This window comes from Carettochelys insculpta, chromosome 21 (assembly GCF_033958435.1).
Source record: "Carettochelys insculpta isolate YL-2023 chromosome 21, ASM3395843v1, whole genome shotgun sequence".
Classification (NCBI taxonomy): domain Eukaryota; kingdom Metazoa; phylum Chordata; order Testudines; family Carettochelyidae; genus Carettochelys; species Carettochelys insculpta.
The window spans coordinates 4,204,715-4,223,587 of NC_134157.1; the positions used below are offsets into that span (position 1 = coordinate 4,204,715).

At 56.5% G+C, this 18,873-nt stretch overlaps 1 protein-coding gene across 2 annotated transcripts; it reads left to right on the top strand.

Annotated features, from left to right (window-relative positions):
- The first annotated feature begins 1,305 nt into the window (after nt 1-1,305).
- Nucleotides 1,306-18,022, top strand: PTGDS (prostaglandin D2 synthase). Of its 2 annotated transcripts, XM_075015310.1 has the most exons (9): nt 1,306-1,422; nt 4,465-4,735; nt 5,354-5,488; nt 7,969-8,108; nt 9,463-9,539; nt 10,663-10,776; nt 11,182-11,283; nt 17,176-17,201; nt 17,853-18,022. In XM_075015310.1, exons 3-8 carry the CDS (start codon nt 5,390-5,392, stop codon nt 17,199-17,201), a joined length of 558 nt encoding a protein of 185 aa, XP_074871411.1. In that variant the 5' UTR covers nt 1,306-1,422; nt 4,465-4,735; nt 5,354-5,389; the 3' UTR covers nt 17,853-18,022. The 2 variants fall into 2 exon arrangements, with proteins under 2 accessions (XP_074871411.1, XP_074871410.1); XM_075015309.1 differs by lacking the exon at nt 1,306-1,422 and having other exon boundaries at nt 4,457-4,735.
- The last annotated feature ends 851 nt before the right edge of the window (nt 18,023-18,873 follow it).

An 18,873-nucleotide genomic window follows, 5' to 3' on the forward strand; every position in this document is an offset into this window, starting at 1 on the left:
TGCTCTGGGCTCCTTGGTTATGAAACATACCACAGAAATGAATTTTACTCTTATTGTTTAACCCCTTCCCCAGCCACATGAAAGCAGGCCCTAGTTCCCAGGTGACGACCTCGTTCACACACGTAGATTCTGGATAGTCCACGCTGGATGCCAAACCCACGAGTCTTCAACAAGTGGATTGAAAACTGCTGAGTGCTCTGAGGAGTTCGCTGAGCAATGTCTTCCCAAGTGCCTGGCTGGCCCCACCTCCAGCCCCCTTCCCCTCCATTCCTGGGACAGCTTCAGCCAGGCACTGCTCAGGGGCCAGGGAGGCTGGGTCAGGGTCTGCCCACCCACCCAGCCGCCCAGAGCAGGGCAATGCACAGGAAGGGTCAGGGTCATGGGCCAGCCATGTTCTGGAGGTGTGGGCTGAGGGGCTGTAAGTGCTCAAGAGGAGAGGGCTGCAGGCTGCCCGTCCTAGGGGCAGTGAGGGGCAAGGCCGTGGGTCGCAGGCCGCCTGTGCTCTGGGGTGGGTCTGCCCCTACAATGGAAGGCTTGGTTCCCCTGGGGGTGGGGGATGCTGGGGTGGCAGAGGCAGGGTCTCAGGCAGAAGGGGTACGGCTGGGGGCTGCTTCCCCCAGCCCTTGGTTCACCCCTGCCCATGCAACGTGGGATCCCCATGTAGTAAATGACAGTGATGTGGGGAGCTCAGCCTAAAACCTTAGTATTGCTACCTTTCTGCCACGCAGCCTGCTGCTTAAGCTAACGGGAAGCCTCTTATGAGCAGGACCGGTTTCAGGTCCTGTCAGCCCAGCCAGTGAAAAACAACATCATGGATGATCCCTCCACACAAAACCAATGCGCGTGTAACCACCCCCAGGCATACTCAAGCCAGGCACCTCGAGGGCTTAGCATAGACACCACTACAGTCTGAGCTGGAAGCCAGCTCCTTCCCAGCTAAAGCTGTGGATCAGACTTGTTCCTGCTGTGTGGCAGTGGTCTAGGGGACACCCAGGTGTGTGGGTTACACTTGCAGTGGAACAGAGGTTTCAGACCTCTTGCTGTTTTCACACCCTCTGAACTCAATGAGGCTTCCTGGGGTAAATCCCACCGGACACACAAGGGCTGGATGGAGCAGGTGTGTCAGTTTCCAAACACGATCCAGCCTCAGGGTCAGCACGGCTGGGAGCCTGTCCTGGGTCTGCCCCAAACCTTGGGGCTGACCTGGGGCAAATCCCATCTCCTCTCTGCACCTCTAGTCTAGTGTTTCTCAAGCTGGGGTACCTGTACCCTGGGGGGTACACGGAAATCTTCCAGGGGGTCCATCAACGCATCTAGACATTTGCTAGTTTTGCAACAGGCTACGTAAAATGCCTGCTACAGTCTGAAAGTTCCTGCAGACGGTGACTTGCTTCTGCTGCTTCCTGTGCCTTCTGCTGAAAGGTGAGTACAATATTTCTAGTCCAATTCATTTCTTTGATAATAAGATGGTAGAGCGTCAGCAAGGGTTCAGTGCTCACCTTCTGTGGTATTTTTGCATGTTGTAACGAAGTAGCTTTAAAGTGAGGTGTAACTTGGCGCTATGTAAAAAAATCTGACTTCCAAAAGAGCTACAGTGAGAATCACGGAATCCCAGGGCTGGAAGAGACCTCAGCAGGTCATCGAGTCCAGCCCCCTGCCTGACGCAGGACCAACCCCAACTAAATCATCCCAGCCAGGACTTTGTCAAGCCGGGACTTAAAAACCTCTAGGGCTGGAGATTCCACCACCTCTCTCGGTAACGCATTCCAGTGCTTCACCACCCGCCTGGGGAAAGAGTTTTTCCTAATATCCAACCTACGCCTCTTCCTCTGGGCAGCACAGCAGCAGTGGGTGCAATGTGGATAACCCTTTCCCCCCGTGGGGTTTGAGGATGGCGTTGGGGGGAGGGCTGCTGCCAGACACCCCAAGGATGGAGCCCTTGGGATTAGGTGCAGCTGTCTTGTGGCCCTGTCGCTATGGCCTGGGGTGGTTTACAGTCCAGAGGGATAATGGATGGGGAGAGGCTGCGATCCCAGCCTCCCTGCTTCAGGAGTTTCCTGCCTTCTGTGTTTTCCTAGTGGAAAACTCCCCCTTGCACAGCAGCGCCTTCTGCATGAGAACGGGCCGAGGCTGGATGTGAGGAATGTAAGCCGGGAGCCCTTGGGCAGCCAGGAACTGTTACAAAAGCAGGAGCCTTATGTAAAACTCCCCTGGCCCTGAAGGAACATCTCAGTGGGGGAGCCCCAGCCAGGGCAGGACTTTAGCAGAGGCTCTTTGTCCTTTGCATTTGCATCCCCATTCCTGGGGCGCTGATGGTCTGAGTAGAGTCTCAGTGTTAACAAATATTGTGCATTCCCAGCCCCCTTCTCAAATACAAATGCCTTAACACCCGGGGGCACGTGTAACTGCCCACAGGCGGACTCGACCTGGCGACCGCTGTAGCTTACTGCTGGAGTTGCTAGTTTGAGTGAAAAACCCAGCCGCCCCTCAGCTCAGGCTGCAGCAAAGCCGCTGTGTAAGCGATGGGACAGTGAACACAACTAGGGCTGTAGCTTACACCTGCACTCCTCCCCTGGCAGAACCTGTGTGCTACAGGCAGGTAAACTGAGGCACAGGCCTGGCTGAAGGCCAGCAACGAGGCTTAGACTCCAGGAGCCCCAACTCCCCAGCTGGTCTGGTAGCCTCAGGCCTCTCTCTCTGAGCAGGGCTGCTCCATGGCCCCTCGTGCCCTGGCCAAAGGACCGGAGCACTGTTAGGCACATGCCTGTGGACGCCAGGCACAGCATGGTGGCTTGGCTACCCTAGGATCACCCAGCCATGCCCAGAGCAGGAGCCAGGCTGAAGCCCTGGTCACTGCAGCAGGTGGCCCCTTCCTTTTGAGCTCTGTCACTGTAACCTCTGCTGCTCACCGGCCCCGGAGGAGGTTAGTCCACAGAGGGGAAGCCTTGGGGCGTTGTACACCACCTCAGCCCCAGGCCCCCATGTGCGCCCTGCGTCGTGTGTCTGTGCGCGCCCCTCGGAGCAGACCCGCTCCCACGTTCCAGCAGGAACAGGCTCTAGTCTGTGAAGAACTCGGGATGACAGGTCGGCAGCTCCCTCTCTGCTCCTAGCCAGGGACCAGGAAGTTCTCCCAACGTGCCACAGCTTGTAGTTCCCAGGGTGGCTCCTGATGCCCACGGGACCTGGGCTACACAACGAAGAGAGCAACTGGACAGGCTCCCTCCTCCAGGGAGAGGCCCGGGGGGTGTCTCTTTGGGAGCCCTCCACTCACTCCCCCAATCCTGGCTTTCTGCCCCTTTCCTTTCAGACCTCATGTCAGGGCTGTCTTCCTTCAGTGCCCCTCCTAGCTCAGCTGCCGGCATGGAAAGGGCCACTGAACCAGCCCCGCTGGTATCCCCGTGGCCAGAATGCATTGAGAACGGGAGGGGTGGGAAGAGAGTCTGGGCCTGGGTGTCTCGTCTCAGGTCTCCAGACGTCCAGCTAACGTAATCCCAGACAGGATTAGCATGTGGCACTGTCACAGGGCGAGGGGGTCCCCAGGCCCTGCACCCCATCTGCAGGCTGATGTGACTCGGCCAGAAGGGAGAACAGGAGGGGGATTAGGCAACAGGGACACAGCGTAGGACAGACCTGTCAGCACAGAAACTAGAAGCCGTCAGTACAAACCATCTTGGGGAGAGGGGTCCCTGAGCTGGGGCCCTGGTCCTCCTTCCTCACTCTCCAGCCAGAAGAGACTGTCCCACCCAACAGCCCAGTTCCAATTCCAACCAGCCAGGCCCCTCTGCCCTCCTGTGTCCCATGTCCCAGGGAAGAAAGGGGTCACCTGGTGGCCTGGGTTACAAAGAGCAGGAGGCCCCACTGTCTGCATGTGAGAAATCATCACACCCAAACTGCCCTCAGCAGTATGCACTGGGGCTGTGCCCAGGGAGATGGAGGAACCCACCCCTTGCTACATCCAGGCATCAGGAAACGCATGAAGCCTCCCCAGGTGGATAATATCCTCACACCCCTGCATGTCATCACAGCTCCTACAACAGAAAAAAGCTGTTTGTGCTTCCAGATGTGGCGCCCCAGGGTGTTCTGCTTTCCAGGAATCCTGGAGGTGCCCTTACAACTCAGCTTGTCTGTTCCTACACACACTTTTCTGTCCCTTTCCCCCTATGCATTCTTGGCCCAAGCCCTTTGCGTTACCTTCTGAAGTGTCTGTTTTTACTCCAAGCGTTCTGGAGACATTTTCTTCTGTCCTTACTGTGTGCTGCAGGGCAGTGCCCGGGGTCAAGGCACAAGAGAAAAGCTTGTGCTAGCCTGCGTTGCTGGGCCAGCAAGCCCTACCAGGTTAGTTGCGACTAGGGCCAAATACAGACCACATCTATGCACCCGGCCACAGATCGAGCAGGCAGCCTAGCCCTTGTGGAGCACAGGGAGGGAACACCCAGACTAGCTTCTTGCATGATCTTTTTGCAGTGTGTTGCTCTGGGACTGCAGTGAACATTGAAATGCGCCAGACTTCGTTAGCCTGCCAGAGCAGCTGCCTGCTGGGAGGCAGTGGAAAGCAAACAGAAAAGAGAATTTTTGCAGAAAGAATGGTTTTTTCCGGGCGTCAGAGAAGGCAAAGGGAAGGGCTCAGCTGAACAGCCTCAGAACCAGCTTTCCAAAAGCTTTGAGGTGCGGTAGCCAGGAAGATTTAGTTACAACCCTGAGGCTCGGAGACGGGAGACTGTCCCACAGAATTAAGGTGACTTTTGTGGGGCTCGGATTGTGACATAAATTGACTCAAATAAGCCAGCTTTAAAGCGCTCCCGAGACACGCAGCATGTCAGGGGAGAGGTGCAGACTCTGCTCTGTCTCTCGGGTTTTCCTGCTGTCTTGCTTTTGGGGGTTTTCTGTCTCTAGGACAAAAGCCGCACAAGTTGCTCTGTGCATGTGGGGAAGTGTGGCAAAACCTTTAACCTGGGTCTGCGTCCTTGCCTCTCCCTCCCTCCCTTTGGAATAGGGAATGTCCTTGCCCATTGCTGGTTACATCTGTTTGTTCTTGGCCGGCTGAAGCCAAACTCTCGGCTGCTCCTGGGGGCGGGGGGCAGGGGTGGGATGGCTGCAAAACTGGCTGAGCTCCACAGTTTGTGCTGGGAGAAACAGCAGGGAGCAGTTTGTGGGTGCCCAGCCCCCAGCCTGCCCTTTGCATTCTGAGCCTGCTCACAGCCTCTTGCATAACCCAGCTCGGCAGGGGTGAGAGGGGGGCTGGCCTTTGCTAGCCTTATGTTATCAGCCTCCCGCCAATAAATAGGGGGCACAGCTGGGGCGCCTGCTCACTCAGTCACCGCTTCTCTCTCTCCCTCTGCTCTGTGGAGCTCAGCGCTGAAAGGCCACCAGGAAGGAGAGAGACAGCAGCATGAAGGCCAGTCTGTTTAGCCTCTTGGGGCTGACCCTGCTTGGTGCTCTCCATGGGCAGGAGCAAGTCCTGGTGCAACCTGATTTCCAGCTGGAGAAGGTAAGTGGGTGTGCCCATGTCCAGTGAGAGGACCACATCTGGATTGTGATTAGGGCGGCCAGGGGTCTGGGTTTCAGCCGAACGCCCCGCTGAAAAGGGACCTTGCCAAGCCCAGTGTAAACGAGCTGGTGGGGACGGGGAAGGGCTGGTAGCTGGGTGGAGCATTGGAGAAGGGTCTGGGCTAAGCAAGAGGGTTTAGTTGGCAACCTAATCCTGATTCCAACTGGCGCAGAAAGCTGGGCAGCAGGGTGGGGGTCCAGGGCCTTATGGGGGCAGGTGGGGCCCACTCAAGAACTGTGGTTCCAAACAGGTTCCCTCCAATTTTTTCCATCTATGAACTGAATAAATTTTGTTCTGTGTACAAGGTATGTGCACCACCCATAGAAACGCAGGCGGCCGGCTGGGGGTGCTCTGTTAATCAGCTGGGCGGCAGCTGAATCTCTCCTGGGCAGCCTCCCAAGCCCCCAGCATACAGGGATCACTGGTATCCAGCTAGATGTGGGTGCCGAGCTCTCCTCCCCCAGTGGAGAGCATGTTCGGTCTGAGGGTCTGTTCAGCTCAGTATAGGAGACCCCAGGTTTTGAACCTCCAACGTGTGGGGCTTTCAGCCGGTGCGGGTGAGAACTCTCCAAGTGTGCCCTGAAATTTCGTCAGTGTCCCCTCCCCAGGGCTCTTCGCAAGCCACCCCCGGGGAAACTGACAACCCAGCAGCAGCTGGGGCTCAAGCGTAAAGGATGCCTGCTCCCTGCTATGGCAAGGGGAGAGGGTGGGAGCCTGCTGGCGCTGGGAGGTGGTTGAGATGCCGGCGGGGAGGGGCAACATTTCTGAGCCATCGATTGCGCTGGGAAAAGCGGGTGTGCTGTGGAATTGTCTCTCTTTGAAGTGTGCCCGGAGGGGGCGGGCTGAGAGGTCGGGAACCCCTGGCCTGGAGATTGCTGCAGGGCTTATCCTGTGTCAGCACAGCCAGGACCCCTCTTGTCCCCAGCAGGGGACGCAGCGCACTCAAGCAAATCTCCCCCCTGCAGCTGGGCCAGGCGAGAGTCAGCTGCCGGCCATAGAAGTGGCTGCCTTGGGAAGAGTGAGCTCCTCTCTCTTTAGGGCACGGCCCTGGGAGGCAGTGCAGGCTCAGGCCCAGGACCTGGCCCCCCAGTGGCATTATTCCTGGCAGAGCCTGGCAGCTGGAGCGGGATCCAACCTCATCTCCCTGCTCAGGACACTGCATGGCCAGGGAAAGTGGCTGGGCCAGGGCAGCCTTGCGAACAGCGCAAGAGCCCGGTGGGGTCCTGCGGCGGGAGGTGAGTGGGGCACTGCCGGCCACCAGTCCAGCCCTGTCAAAGCTGTACCCAGGAAGGCGGCTGTGACTGGCTCCGTGTCCCACGCTGTGCAGCCCTCTGGGCCCAGCTGCACAGGGCAAGGCCAGTCCTATGCCCAAAGCAGGAGCAACCCAGCTCCGTCCTCCCAGGCGGGAGGGTTCCCAGAAGGCTGGTTGCTACGATGGCTCACTGGGAAGCGGGAGGCCCTGAGTGAGCTGTGTGTCCAACTCGGTGCCACCAACCGGGCTCAGCATGTTTGCTGCCGAACCCCCTCCCTTGCGTCTGCGTAACGCAGGTGCCTCCTGGCCGCGGTGTTCCGTCCCCGCCCGAGGCCTTGAGAGCGCCTGGAGAGCAGTGAGTGCGCTACGGCTTTAGCTAAGGACCTCGTGGCTCTTGGCTCCTGCCCTGGAGCAGGGGTCAGCAACCCTTCCGAGGCAGAGCGCCCAAAGGCGACTTTTTGACCTCTCTGTGCAGCCCCTGGGGGGATGCCGAGCTGAACTGTGGGGCTGGGAAAGGTGATGGGGCTGGGGTGGGGGGAGGGGCAGGGACAGGGACAGGATGGGGCACTGCAGTGCGTTGGGGAGGTGACGGGTGGAGGATGGGGGCCTGGGAGCCAAGCTCAGGGCAGCCATAGAGCGGCCTGTACAGCTCGTGCGGGGCTGGTCTCTGGGCTTCCAGGCTCCAGCAGCAGCAGCTGCTTTTCCTGCCTCTGGTGGCAGAGGCCAGTTCCTGCTGGTAATGGGACTTGCGGTGTGCTGGTGGCTGGCGCTAGAACTGGGGCAGAGTAGGGCTGGGTGGCTCGGGCCTGCTCTGCCCCACAGATATTGCTCTGCATCCCACAAGGAGACGTGTCTGCCAGCTGGGGGACCACTGCTCTAGCCAGAGGTCCGACGCCTCTCACTGCAAGGCCTAATCCAACCTTCCGCTGACAGGGCAGAGACCTGGCCAGGGGCTGGCTATTCCAGATACTCAGCCAGTAGAAAGGGTCTTACGCCGTCTTCTGAAGCCACTGTTCCTGGTTCCCAAAGCCTCGCTGCTCCCAGGTCTGGCAGCAGGCTGGGCCGAGGGCTCGGTGTGCCCAGGTCTGCCCTGGGGGGGGAGCTGGATCTCAGGGCCCAGGTTGGTCCTGCTCTAGCAGTGCCCCTGCTGACCCGGGGCTCTCTGCAGTTCACAGGGAAGTGGTACAGCATCGGCCTGGCCTCCAACACCAAGTGGTTCAAGGAGAAGAAGCAAGCCCTGAAGGTGTGCACCACGGTCGTCACGCCTGCAGGAGATGGGGACCTGGAGGTGACCTCCACCTACCCCAAGTAAGGCAGCCCCTGTTGCTCGCAGTACCCCCCGAGGGGGAAGCACCACCCCAAGCTCCCAGCCCGTTCCAGGGCCCAGCTGGCTGCAGGGGGACCCCTCATCCAGGGGGTGCTCTTGGCCTCTGCCCGTGCAAGTCCCAGGGAGACCCCAGGTGGACTTGAGTTCCTGGCCTCACGACGACATGAACAGTGGGTGTCTGATTCCTCTCACCTGCTGGTTTGCAGTGGGGGGCCAAGGGAGCTGGGTGCAAGTTGCCTTCTCCGTGTCCTGCCGGTGCACTGGCAGCTCAGCCCTGGGCCTGAGCTTGGGATATGCAGCAGCTCCGAAAGAGCCTGATGCGTGGGAAGCCAGGCCACTCTGAGCTGCCCAGACTCTTGGGTGGGATCTGGCTGCCTGGGGCTCAGCCCCTCCCGAGACCTTTGGGGTGTCACCCCCAGCCTGCCAGGCCCCAGCCAGGAGCCCTTGCAGAGCGTGGCCACCCCTTCCTGGGGTGGGAAGTGCTTGTCCCTGCCAGGAGGTAGGTTCCCCTGGAATCCCCTGCCTCAGATACTGTTTTGCCCCAGCTCTGGGATTCCCACTGGGTCCCCACCACAAGGGCTCCTCTTAGTCATGGGTCCCAGCTTCGCTCAGCAGGTTGTTTCAATGGCTGCTGCCACGTAGGGTGTGATGGGTCAGCCGGGAAGCTCTCTACATTAGGAGCCCAGAGAACATTTTGCCCTCCTGCCCAAGGATCTCAAAGCCAAGAATTAGCTCCTCTGACCATGAAGCCAGCCAGGGTCACCCCCTTGCACAGAATGGAGCAGGGACACGTAAGCCACCCAGGGAGCCTGTGTCAGAGCTGGCAACTGAGCCCAGGAGTCCTGATTCCTTGAGTTCCTGCCCCTGCCATGCAATCTGAAGACCAGGGCTGTCCTGCTCTCTTGATGGTGCGGTAGGAGCAGATAACAGGGGCAGGAAGGGCTGATGTGACTCTGCCTGTCTGGGGGGTGGCTCCCGATCACCCTCTGCCGGTGACCAGCGTCCTGGGGTCCAGCAGCCAGGCCACCCAAACTTGTCTGTCCGAGGCACTGACCTTCTACTGAAGCTGGTGGGAGCTGAAGGCTCAGGTGCCAGAGGGCAGCAGACGTGTGTCTCCCCCAAGCCCATGGGCCCAGTGCCCATGGGGAATCCAGAGGTGCTCCAGGGCTGTGAAATGAGACCAGGTCTGCCTGGAAGGAGGAGGAAGAAAGCGCCGCCCGGCATCAGGCATCACCCACCAGCTGGGTGCTGGATACTCCTCCAAACGCGGGAGCGATGGGCGTGTCAGGGCCCTGCTGCAGCCTGGTAACCTGCCTGTCCCCTGCGCTGCCCCAGGTTTGATCGCTGTGAGAAGAGGACCAGCCTTTTCACCAAGACGGACCAGCCAGGCCGATTCAGCTACACCAGCCCACGTGAGTCCAGGCATAGGCACCTCTGGCTCCATTGCAAGGTCCAGCCCTGCCCTGGCACGCAGCCTCCTGGGCAGTGCCAGGCTGCTGCGAGCAGGACAGCCTGCCTCTTTGCTGGGAGTCCTAGATGAATAATCCCTCAGCTCTCTCCTTAGAGGCTCCCTCCAGACTCAGGCCCGAGAGGAATGACAAGGGTTTAGTGCTGCCAGCCCTTAACTGTGCAGAAAAAGAGATGGAGGAGCCGCCAGCTGAAATCTCAGCCTGGTCGGGCTCTTGTGCTAAGTGTGTCAATGTCACTGTGAAAAGCGTGTGTGCAATGGGCCAGGGCGGAGGTCTCCAGAGTGAATCCAGGCTGGATTGCTGTACCAGACTCTGACTCGCTGGGTGAGCACTGTGAAGTCAATGCAGGGTTCAGGGCACCTGGGCTAATCAGAGCCCCGAGCTCCAGCGAGGTGGTGGGTTCTCCACCCCTCGAGGTTTTTAAGTCCTGGCTGGACAAGGTCCTGGCTGGGACGACTTAGTGGGGGTTGATCCTGCTTGTAGCAGGGGGCTGGACTAGATGACCTCCTGGGGTCCCTTCCAGCCCTGGGATTCTGTGATCTTGGCAGTTTCTGCCCTGGACCTGCCAAATGACTGGGCTGATCTCTACAAGTCACCGCTGAGGAGTCCCCTGTCCTGGGTCTGAGCAGCTGGCGAGGAACAGGAGCACTGGACTGGCTGAGCAGAGGGCACCAAACTCCCCTCTTCAGAGGGCCAAATTGGGTCTTTAGAGCCAAATGCTGCTGCAAAGCCCCAGTGCTTGGGTGGGGGGCACCTTCCGGGGAGCCCACTGCGCTGCTGCATCCGTGCCCCCAGCGCCTCGAATGGTGCCCCCGGGCCAGCGTGGGACAGGCCACGTGCAGTTTTGTCTCAGTACCAGGTGGGGGCCAAGCTGCTCAGAGGGAGGCCTGTCGGGCTCAGAATCGGGGCCTGGCTGGTAAGCTGGTGTGCGTCGGCTCTGCTCTGCTGGAGTCCACCCCCGTTCGCATCAGCTGGGGGGCAGCAGGCTTGGGTGGGGGAGCTGTGGGGATCAGGCCCGGAGGGAGCAGCTATCTCCACCCGCTCACCTCTGCCCACGCCCCTGCAGGCTCGGGGAGCCAGCACGAGGTGCGGGTGGTGGAGACCGACTACGACCAGTACGCCCTGCTGCATACCAAGATGCTCAAGGGCACCGACACCTTCACCGTGGTGACTCTGTACGGTACGTGGCACTTGGATCAGAGGCCTGGGGGTGGCACCGCTGTCCTGCACACTGGGGAGCTCTGCTGGTAGACACCCAGGGCTCCCCTGCAGCCCTGTCTCCCCTTCCGAGAGACACTCGCCTTACACACGGCCCTGGGTTGAATTTCGGGAGGATCTGCCCTGTGGAAGTCAGGGGCTCATCCCTGTGCATAACAAAAGACTCTGCCCCGAGTGCAGTGGCACCCCAGGGGCTGGTGCGTGCCTGGCAAGGTTGCTTCTGATGTCCAGAAAGGGGTTTGCCATTGGCGAGGCTGCCGGACACAGACTCCTGGGTCTCATGCCTCGTGTTGACACACAGGCTGCCCTGGGGCGGGCAGCAGGGACTCACTCTCTCACCCAGAGTGTTTTGCTTCACTGGCTGCAGGCAGAACCATGGACCTGAGCTCTGACCTGCTGGAGAAGTTCTCCCGATTCTCCATCGCTCAGGGGCTCCCAGAGGAGAGTGTTCTCCTCCTGCCAAAAACCGGTAAGAGCACCACGCAGGAAACCATGCCAAAGCCTGGGAGAAATTAGGTGCATCAGCAAACCTGCCTGTAATGCACACAGCTCGCAACTGTGTTCCCACATTCAGCCTACCTCGGTGCCTCCATCTGGCCATGTCCAAAGGGGGGGACTCTTAAAATTGCCCCCACTGACTTGATTGGCAGCGGAGAGTGCTCAGTGCCCCTGGAACTCACTGGTGCCGTGCACAGCCCCTTAATTACCCCTTCTCTCTAGCCCTGGGGGGTGCTGCCGCCATTGTTCTCAAGCAGAGAGGAACCTGCTCACCATGCACCATGAGTTGGGAGTAAGAAGTAGTCCTGTGGCACCTTACAGACTAACAGATATTTTGGAGCATCAGCTTTTGTGGGCAAAGACCCGCTTCGACACGAAAGCTGATGCTCCAAAATATCTGTTAGGCTATAAGGTGCCACAGGACTCCTTGTTGTTCTCGAGTATACAGACTAACCCGGCTCCCTCTCTGATACTTAACAGTTGGGAGTGTGAGTCAGACACATACACTCAGGCCAAAAGGGGGCTCCAGAGGCCAGGAGATGCTCCAGTTTGCCTGAGCAATGGAACACTTCGTTTATGTGCTAGGACTAAATTTAGGGCCTGGTTAGGACTTAATGTGAAGTGATGTAGCCCCCAGTGCTTGCTAAAGCTCCACCACAGGGGGGACCTCACTTTGGACCATCCGCTGCTATTGTGACAGTGGTGCCGATCCAGCAGAGTAAATAGATTTGCATCCAAGGGGACTGTGGGGTTCAGCTCTTTCCAAACCCTTGTATGTCTGGGAACCTGGGCTGAAAGCGGTGAGGGTGTTTCCTCACTGCTGGCAGCTCTGGCGGAGCGCTGGTTCCATGGGAGCTCAGCTCACTGCATGCGTTGGAGGCAGAGGAGATGGCTGAGGAAAGGATTTGCCCAGAGCATGTGGGCACCTACACTCACTTCATGAAAGCAGCCAAAAAAGTCTTCCTAAGCCTTGCTAGCAGCTTACTTCCATTGCTCTGGGGCAGTCCAGACACTAAGCTATGGAGGCAGGTAGGTACGTTGGAGGGTAGGGATAGGGTCCAGTGTGGCCTAGATTAATTGGAGGATTGGGCCAAGGGTGAGGTTCTACAAGGAGAAGTGCAGAGTCCTGCACTTGGGACGGAAGAATCCCAAGCATTGTTACAGGCTGGGTGCCGACTGGCTCGGTAGCAGTGCAGCAGAAAAGGACCTGGGGATTGCAATGGATGAGGGGCTGGCTGTGAGACAAGAGTGTGCCCTTGTAGCCAGGAAGGCTAAAGGCATATTGGGGTGCATTTGGAGGAGCATTTCCAGCAGCTCTAGACAAGTTATTATTCCCCTTTCTTTGGCACTGGTGAGGCCGCATCTGGAGTATTGTGTCCAGTTCTGGACCCCCCCCCACCCCGTATAGAAACAATATGGATGCATGGGAAAGGGTCCAGCAAAGAGCAAAAAAAGTGATTGGGGGCAGGAGCACACGAGTTGTGAGGGGAGACTCAGCGATCTGGGCTTACTTAGTTTGCAGAAGAGAAGAGTGAAAGGTGATTTGACAGCAGCCTTCAACTACACAAAGAGGGGTTCTAAGTAGGAGAGAGAGAGGCTGTTTTCAGTCGTGGTGGATGGCAAAACAAGGAGCAATGGTCTCAAGTTACAGTGTGCAGGAGGTCTAGGCTGGATGTGAGGAAAAACTGTTTCCCCAGGCGGGTGGTGAAGCACTGGAATGTGTTACGAAGAGAGGTGGTGGATTCTCCATCGCTAGAGGTTTTTAAGTCCCAGCTTGACAAGGTCCTGGCTGGGATGACTTAGTTGGGGTTGATCCTGCTTGAAGCAGGGGGGCTGGACTAGATGACCTCCTGAGATCTTCCAGCCCTGGGATTCTGTGGTTCTTTGATTCCAGGGAGCAACTAGTCAGAGGCCAGCACTAGGGTCTCAGAGAGAGGCCACCGAGTTAGCTCCTGTGTTGCAGGGTGAGTGCTTGGCTTGGCACGCTAGCTCCTGGCCCACTCCTGACAACCTGAGCTGAGTGGATGGTCACTGCCCACCCTCTGTTCCAGGGTCTCAGACCTGCAGCTCATAAGCTGGGGCTATGGGTTAAAGCCATGGCAAGCAAGAGCCCAGCCAATGGAAGCCTCTGGATGGAAATAAAGCCTGTCACCATTCAGGCTCAGAGCCCCAAAGGACAGAGGGGCCACGAGAGCTGCCCTGGGGAGAGGAAAGGTCAGGAGCCTGAGGCTGGGAGGAAACAGAGGGGGGACCCCTGGCTGCACTGGCTTGGAGCTCAGCACAGGGCCAGCCCCTGGCCAGAGCCCACAGCCCTGGGAAACAGCCCATGTGGACCAGTCACAACACCTGCTCCGTAGGCCTTTTCCTCATGGCCTTTCTGTGGCGCTGTGCGGGTCTAAGCTCATCAGCCACTCTGCCAAGCGGGGACTGCTGGCTCCAGCTGCCATAGCCCAGCATCTCCTAAAGGAACGGGCATCAGAAGAGTGGAGACATCCCCCGTGCACAGCTCAGGCAATGCCCCTCACTGATGACCTGCAGCCCTCTGCTATGACAACCCTGCACTGAGCAGGGCCATTATTTAATTGTGCCTCAAACCGCACGTGTGCTTTTTTAATGGGAACAGAAGAGGCTCCTCCACAACATCGCTTTAAAACAAATCCCCTGGGGATGCTGCCATGAAGGGAAAAGGAGTCCAGGAAAACTGGCAGGATTTTAAGGAAGCCCTATTGAAGGTGCAGAAAGAAGCTGTCCTGATGCGCAGGAAGAGAAGTGACTATGGTAGGAGACCAGACTGGCTTAATGGGGAAATCCTTGGAAAACTTAGGCACAAAAAGGGAGCTTACAAAAAGTAGGAACTGGGACAGATGTCCAGGGAGGGGTGTAAACGTACAGCTCGAGAATGTAGGGCAGTTATCAGGAAGGCAAAAGCGCAAGTGGAGTCTCGACTTGCGAGGAATGTGAAGGATAACAAGAAAAGTTTCTACAGGCATGTTAGCAAGAAGAAGGTGATCAGAGAGGGCGTGGGGGCCCCTACGGGATGAGGGAGGTAACCCAGTGACAGAGGATGTACGGAAACCTGAAGTACTTAATGCTTTCTTTGCCTCTGTCTTCACGGACAAAGACATCTCCCGGACTAATGCGATAAGTGATGCATTGTGGGATGAAGGTGGACAGCCTTTGGTGGGGAAAGAACAGGTTAGGAGCTACCTAAAAAAGCTAAATGTATATAAAATTGATGGGCCTGGACCTAATTCACCTGAGGGTTCTGATGGAGTTGGCGTGTGTTGTTGATGAGCCCTTGGCCGTTACATTTGAAAAGTCGTGGAGATCGGGAGAGATCCCGGGTGATTGGAAAAAGGCAAATGTAGGGCCTATCTTTAAAAAAGGGAAGAAGGATGATCCAGGGAACGATAGGCCGGTCAGTCTTACATCAGTCCCTGGAAAGATCATGGAGGGGCTCCTCGAGGAAGTCATTTTGAGGCACTTGGAGGAGGGGAGAGTGATCAGGAATAGTCAGCATGGATTCATGAAGGGCAAGTCAGGCCTGACCAATCTGATTAGTTTCTATGATGAGATAACTGGCTCTGTGGATAGGGGAAAATCAATGGATGTGATTTATCTTGACTTTAGCAAAGCTTTTGATACGGTCTCTAACAATATTCTTGTTGGCAAGTTAAAGGAATGTGGATTGGATAAATGGACGGTAAGATGGATAGAAAGCTGGCTAGAGGGTCGGGCCCAGAGGGTAGTGATCAACAGCTTGATGTCGGGATGGCAGTCGGTTTCTAGTGGAGTGCCCCAAGGTTCGGTTCTGGGTCCTGTTCTGTTCAACATATTTATCAATGACCTGGATGAGGGGTTGGATTGCACCCTCAGCAAGTCTGCAGATGACACTAAGCGAGGGGGAGAGATAGATACACTGGAGGGTAGGGACAGGGTCCAGACTGACTTAGACAAATTGGAAGACGGGGCTGCAAGAAATGTGAGTCCTGCACTTGGGCCGGAAGAATCCCAAGCATTGTTACAGGCTGGGGTCCGACTGGCTCGGTAGTAGTTTTGCAGAAAAGGATCTGGGAGTTGTAGTGGACGAGAAGCTGGACGTGAGTCGACAGTGTGCCGTTGTAGCCAAGAAGGCTAATGGCATATTAGGTTGCATCAAGAGGAGCGTCGCCAGTAGATCCAAAGAAGTGATTATTCCTCTTTATTCGGCTTTGGTGAGGCCGCATCTGGAGTACTGTGTCCAGTTCTGGGCCCCCAATTATAAGAAGGATGTGGATACACTGGAGAGGGTCCAGCTGAGGGCGACCAAAATAATAAGGGGGCTGGAGCATATGACTTATGAAGAAAGGTTGAGGGAATTGGGACTGTTTAGTCTGCAGAAGAGAAGACTGAGGGGGGGACTTGATAACAGCCTTCAACTTACTGAAGGGAGGTTGCAAAGAGGCTGGAGAGAGGCTGTTCACAGTGGTCGCGGATGGCAGAACACAGAGCAATGGTCTCAAGTTGCGGTTGGAAAGGTCCAGGTTGAACATTAGGAAAAACTTTTTCACTAGGCGGGTGGTGAAGCATTGGAATGGTCTACCCAGGGAAGTAGTGGAGTCTCCGTCCCTGGAGGTGTTTATGTCTCGGCTCGACAAAGCCCTGGCTGGGCTGATCTGAGGGGTTTGGTCCTGCTTAGAGCAGGGGGCTGGACTCAATGGCTTTTTTAGGTCTCTTCCAGCTCCATTGTTCTATGATTCTATGAAGTGCCAGCTGCTTGCTGCATGTGCCGGTGTCAATGACAGCTGGTCCTTGGCATCAGCCAGCACTGTTGGGTTCACTTTCACAGCCCTTCTTGTGTGAGGGAGGCACAGAGGGAGGCTTTCTGCCCTATAGACTCACCTGAGGTATGTGGGAAGCTGGGTGGCCCCACCCCAACTCCTGAATCCTAGAAAAATGCAAAGATTGTTCTGCACATACAGAATGGGAAGCGACTCTCTAAGAAGAGCACTGCAGAAAGGGATCGAGGGGTCTTAGTGGATCACAAGAGCTAAATATGAGTCAACAGTGTGATGCTGTTGCCAAAAAAGCAAACATGATTCTGGGATGTATTAACAGGGGTGTTGTGAGCAAGACAGGAGAAGTCATTCTTCTGCTCTAGTGTGTACTGATTGGGCCTCAGCTGGAGTATTGCATCCAGTTCTGGGCACCACATTTCAAGAAAGTTGTGAAGAGCAACAAGAATGATTAAAGGTCTAGAGAACATGAGTTATGAGGGAAGGCAGAAAGAACTGGGCTTGATTAGTTTACAAAAGAGAAGACTTAGAGGAGACGTGACAGCAGTTTTCAAGTACGTCAAAGAGTGTCACAAGGAAGAGACAGAAAACTTTTTCTCCTTGGCCACTGAGGATAGGACAAGAGGCAATGGGCTTAAACTGCAGCAAGGGATGTTCAGGTTGGACATTGGGAAAAAGTACCTAACTGTCAGGGTGGTCAAACACCAGACTAAATTGCCTTGGGAGATTGTGGAATCTCCATCACTGGAGATATTTAAGAGAAGGTTATCTCTCAGCGATGGTCTAGACAGTGCTTTGTTTTTCTGTGAATCCAGGAGACTGGACTCGCTGCCCTCTCAAGGTCTCTTTCAGTTCTAGTTTTCTATGATATTATGGTTCTGTGAATCAGCAAGGCTGGATCTGTATTAGCCATCAGCAAATAAGCAGGAAGGGGGGAGCTATTTTGCATCTACCTTACGGATCTGCCCTGGGAAGCACCAAGCAGAGGCTCTCATGCCATGTCCACCCTCTCCCCGATTCTGACCAGTGGGTCTCCCCAGAGGTGGGTGTCCATGGCAGCTGATCCCTGTATGTACTTCTCTCCACAGACAAATGCATGACGGAGGCTGCGTAGGTGAGTATTACGTGACCGGGGGTTGTGACTTCCCTTCCACTGCTGTAGTGTGGGGTGTGCACCAGAAGTGCTTACACAGAGTGTGATTTGAAGAGTGGTTCTCTGAGGAAATGCCAGGTCCAGCTGGCTCAAGGCGTGACCCATCAGCTCCACCCCCCCTCGGGGTTTGTCTCTCTTCACACCAAAACAAACCACATTCAGCTCAAGCTGCTCCCCAGCCTGGGCTGGTGCCCAGTGAGGTAACAAATCACCCACCTCAGCGTTCAGAGAACCCAATTAACTCCTTTCACGGCAGGAGCAGAACCTGCTCCCTGACTGGGAAGGAAGTGTGAAATGGAACAGCTGGGAATGTTTATCAGGGATCTCATTGCGTGTTATGAGGCCTTCACTTGCCCTGGCTCACCAGATCTATAGCTGACCCCTGGTTGAAAGGGGTGTGGAGTGCTTAGTGGCAGAGATGAGGCTGGGATGTAATGAAAAGAATGGGGCTCAGGGCTGCTGGCCACTGACAGACCCTGTGGGTCTTTCTGTTTCTGTGTCACCTCCCTGGGTCTCCCCTATCCTGGGCTGGGCAAAGCACCGATGGGAGAGGCAACAGCCCTGGGAAGTCACTAGTGTCTAAAGCAACATTTCTTTCCTCTTCCCTCCCAGGCAGCGGCTGCAAGACCCCGTTGCAAGTTTCGTTCAGCTGGCAAGTGAGACACTGATTCGCCAGCCCGGAACCTCCCTGCAGCAATGTAGCCGCTTTTGCTTTGTCACCTGGTGCTTCTGTGTAGAACAGCCCTTCTCAAGTAAACCGGAGAAATAAAACCACCCTGTCGCCTCTCGCTCTCCTCCTCATGTTACCCTTCGGCCAGGCAGAGCCAGCAGCAGCTGGGGCCAGGTTCCATAGCTAGACCAGGGGTCAGCAACCTTTCCGAGGCAGATTGCTGGCATTTGACTTTTTGACCTCTGTCTATGGTCCAAATGCCAGTGATACTTTTTAAAGTCACTAATCGTCCTGGGCCCAGAGAACCGTGGCAACTGCATGTGCCCCTCCCCCAGGGTCCCTTTGTGCCCACCTGGCTGTGGGTCACCTTCCTGGGCTGGACAGCCAGACAGCTCCACAGGGAGGGGCAGGGCAGGAGTCAGGGGTGGCACAGGTGCACTGCCCAGGTTCATGGCTCATGGGCAGGGCTCCCTGTCCCAATCTCTGCTTCCCCACTTCATGGGAGGAGGAAAGCTGGGGCTGAGCCCATACCCCTGAAAAGTGGCTTGTATGCCACTGGTGGCGCATGTGGCAGGGGTTGCTGACCCCTGTTCAAGCCATTCCTTCCCAGCAATCCAATACAGAACTAGCTTGAGCACCGCACTTCGCAAACTGAGAAATTTGCACACCGGGGCTACTTCCCTGCTCACAAGCAGATAGGAATAAGGGGATTTTGAAGTTGTCAGGGCCCTTTTGAAAAGGGCCCCCATCTGGACGAGCCGCATGGGAGCAAAAAGTGGCAATTTTGCAGTGCCGTGGCCAACGGCATGCTAACGAGGTGCTGAATATGCATTTCAGTGCCTCATTAGTATTCTTCGAAATGGCCATTAGCGTGGCCATTTCAAAGTTTCCTCTAAGTGCAGACATAGCCAGGGTGAGGTGAGAGCTCCATATCTGTGGTAGGTGTGCTTGATTTCCGTACCA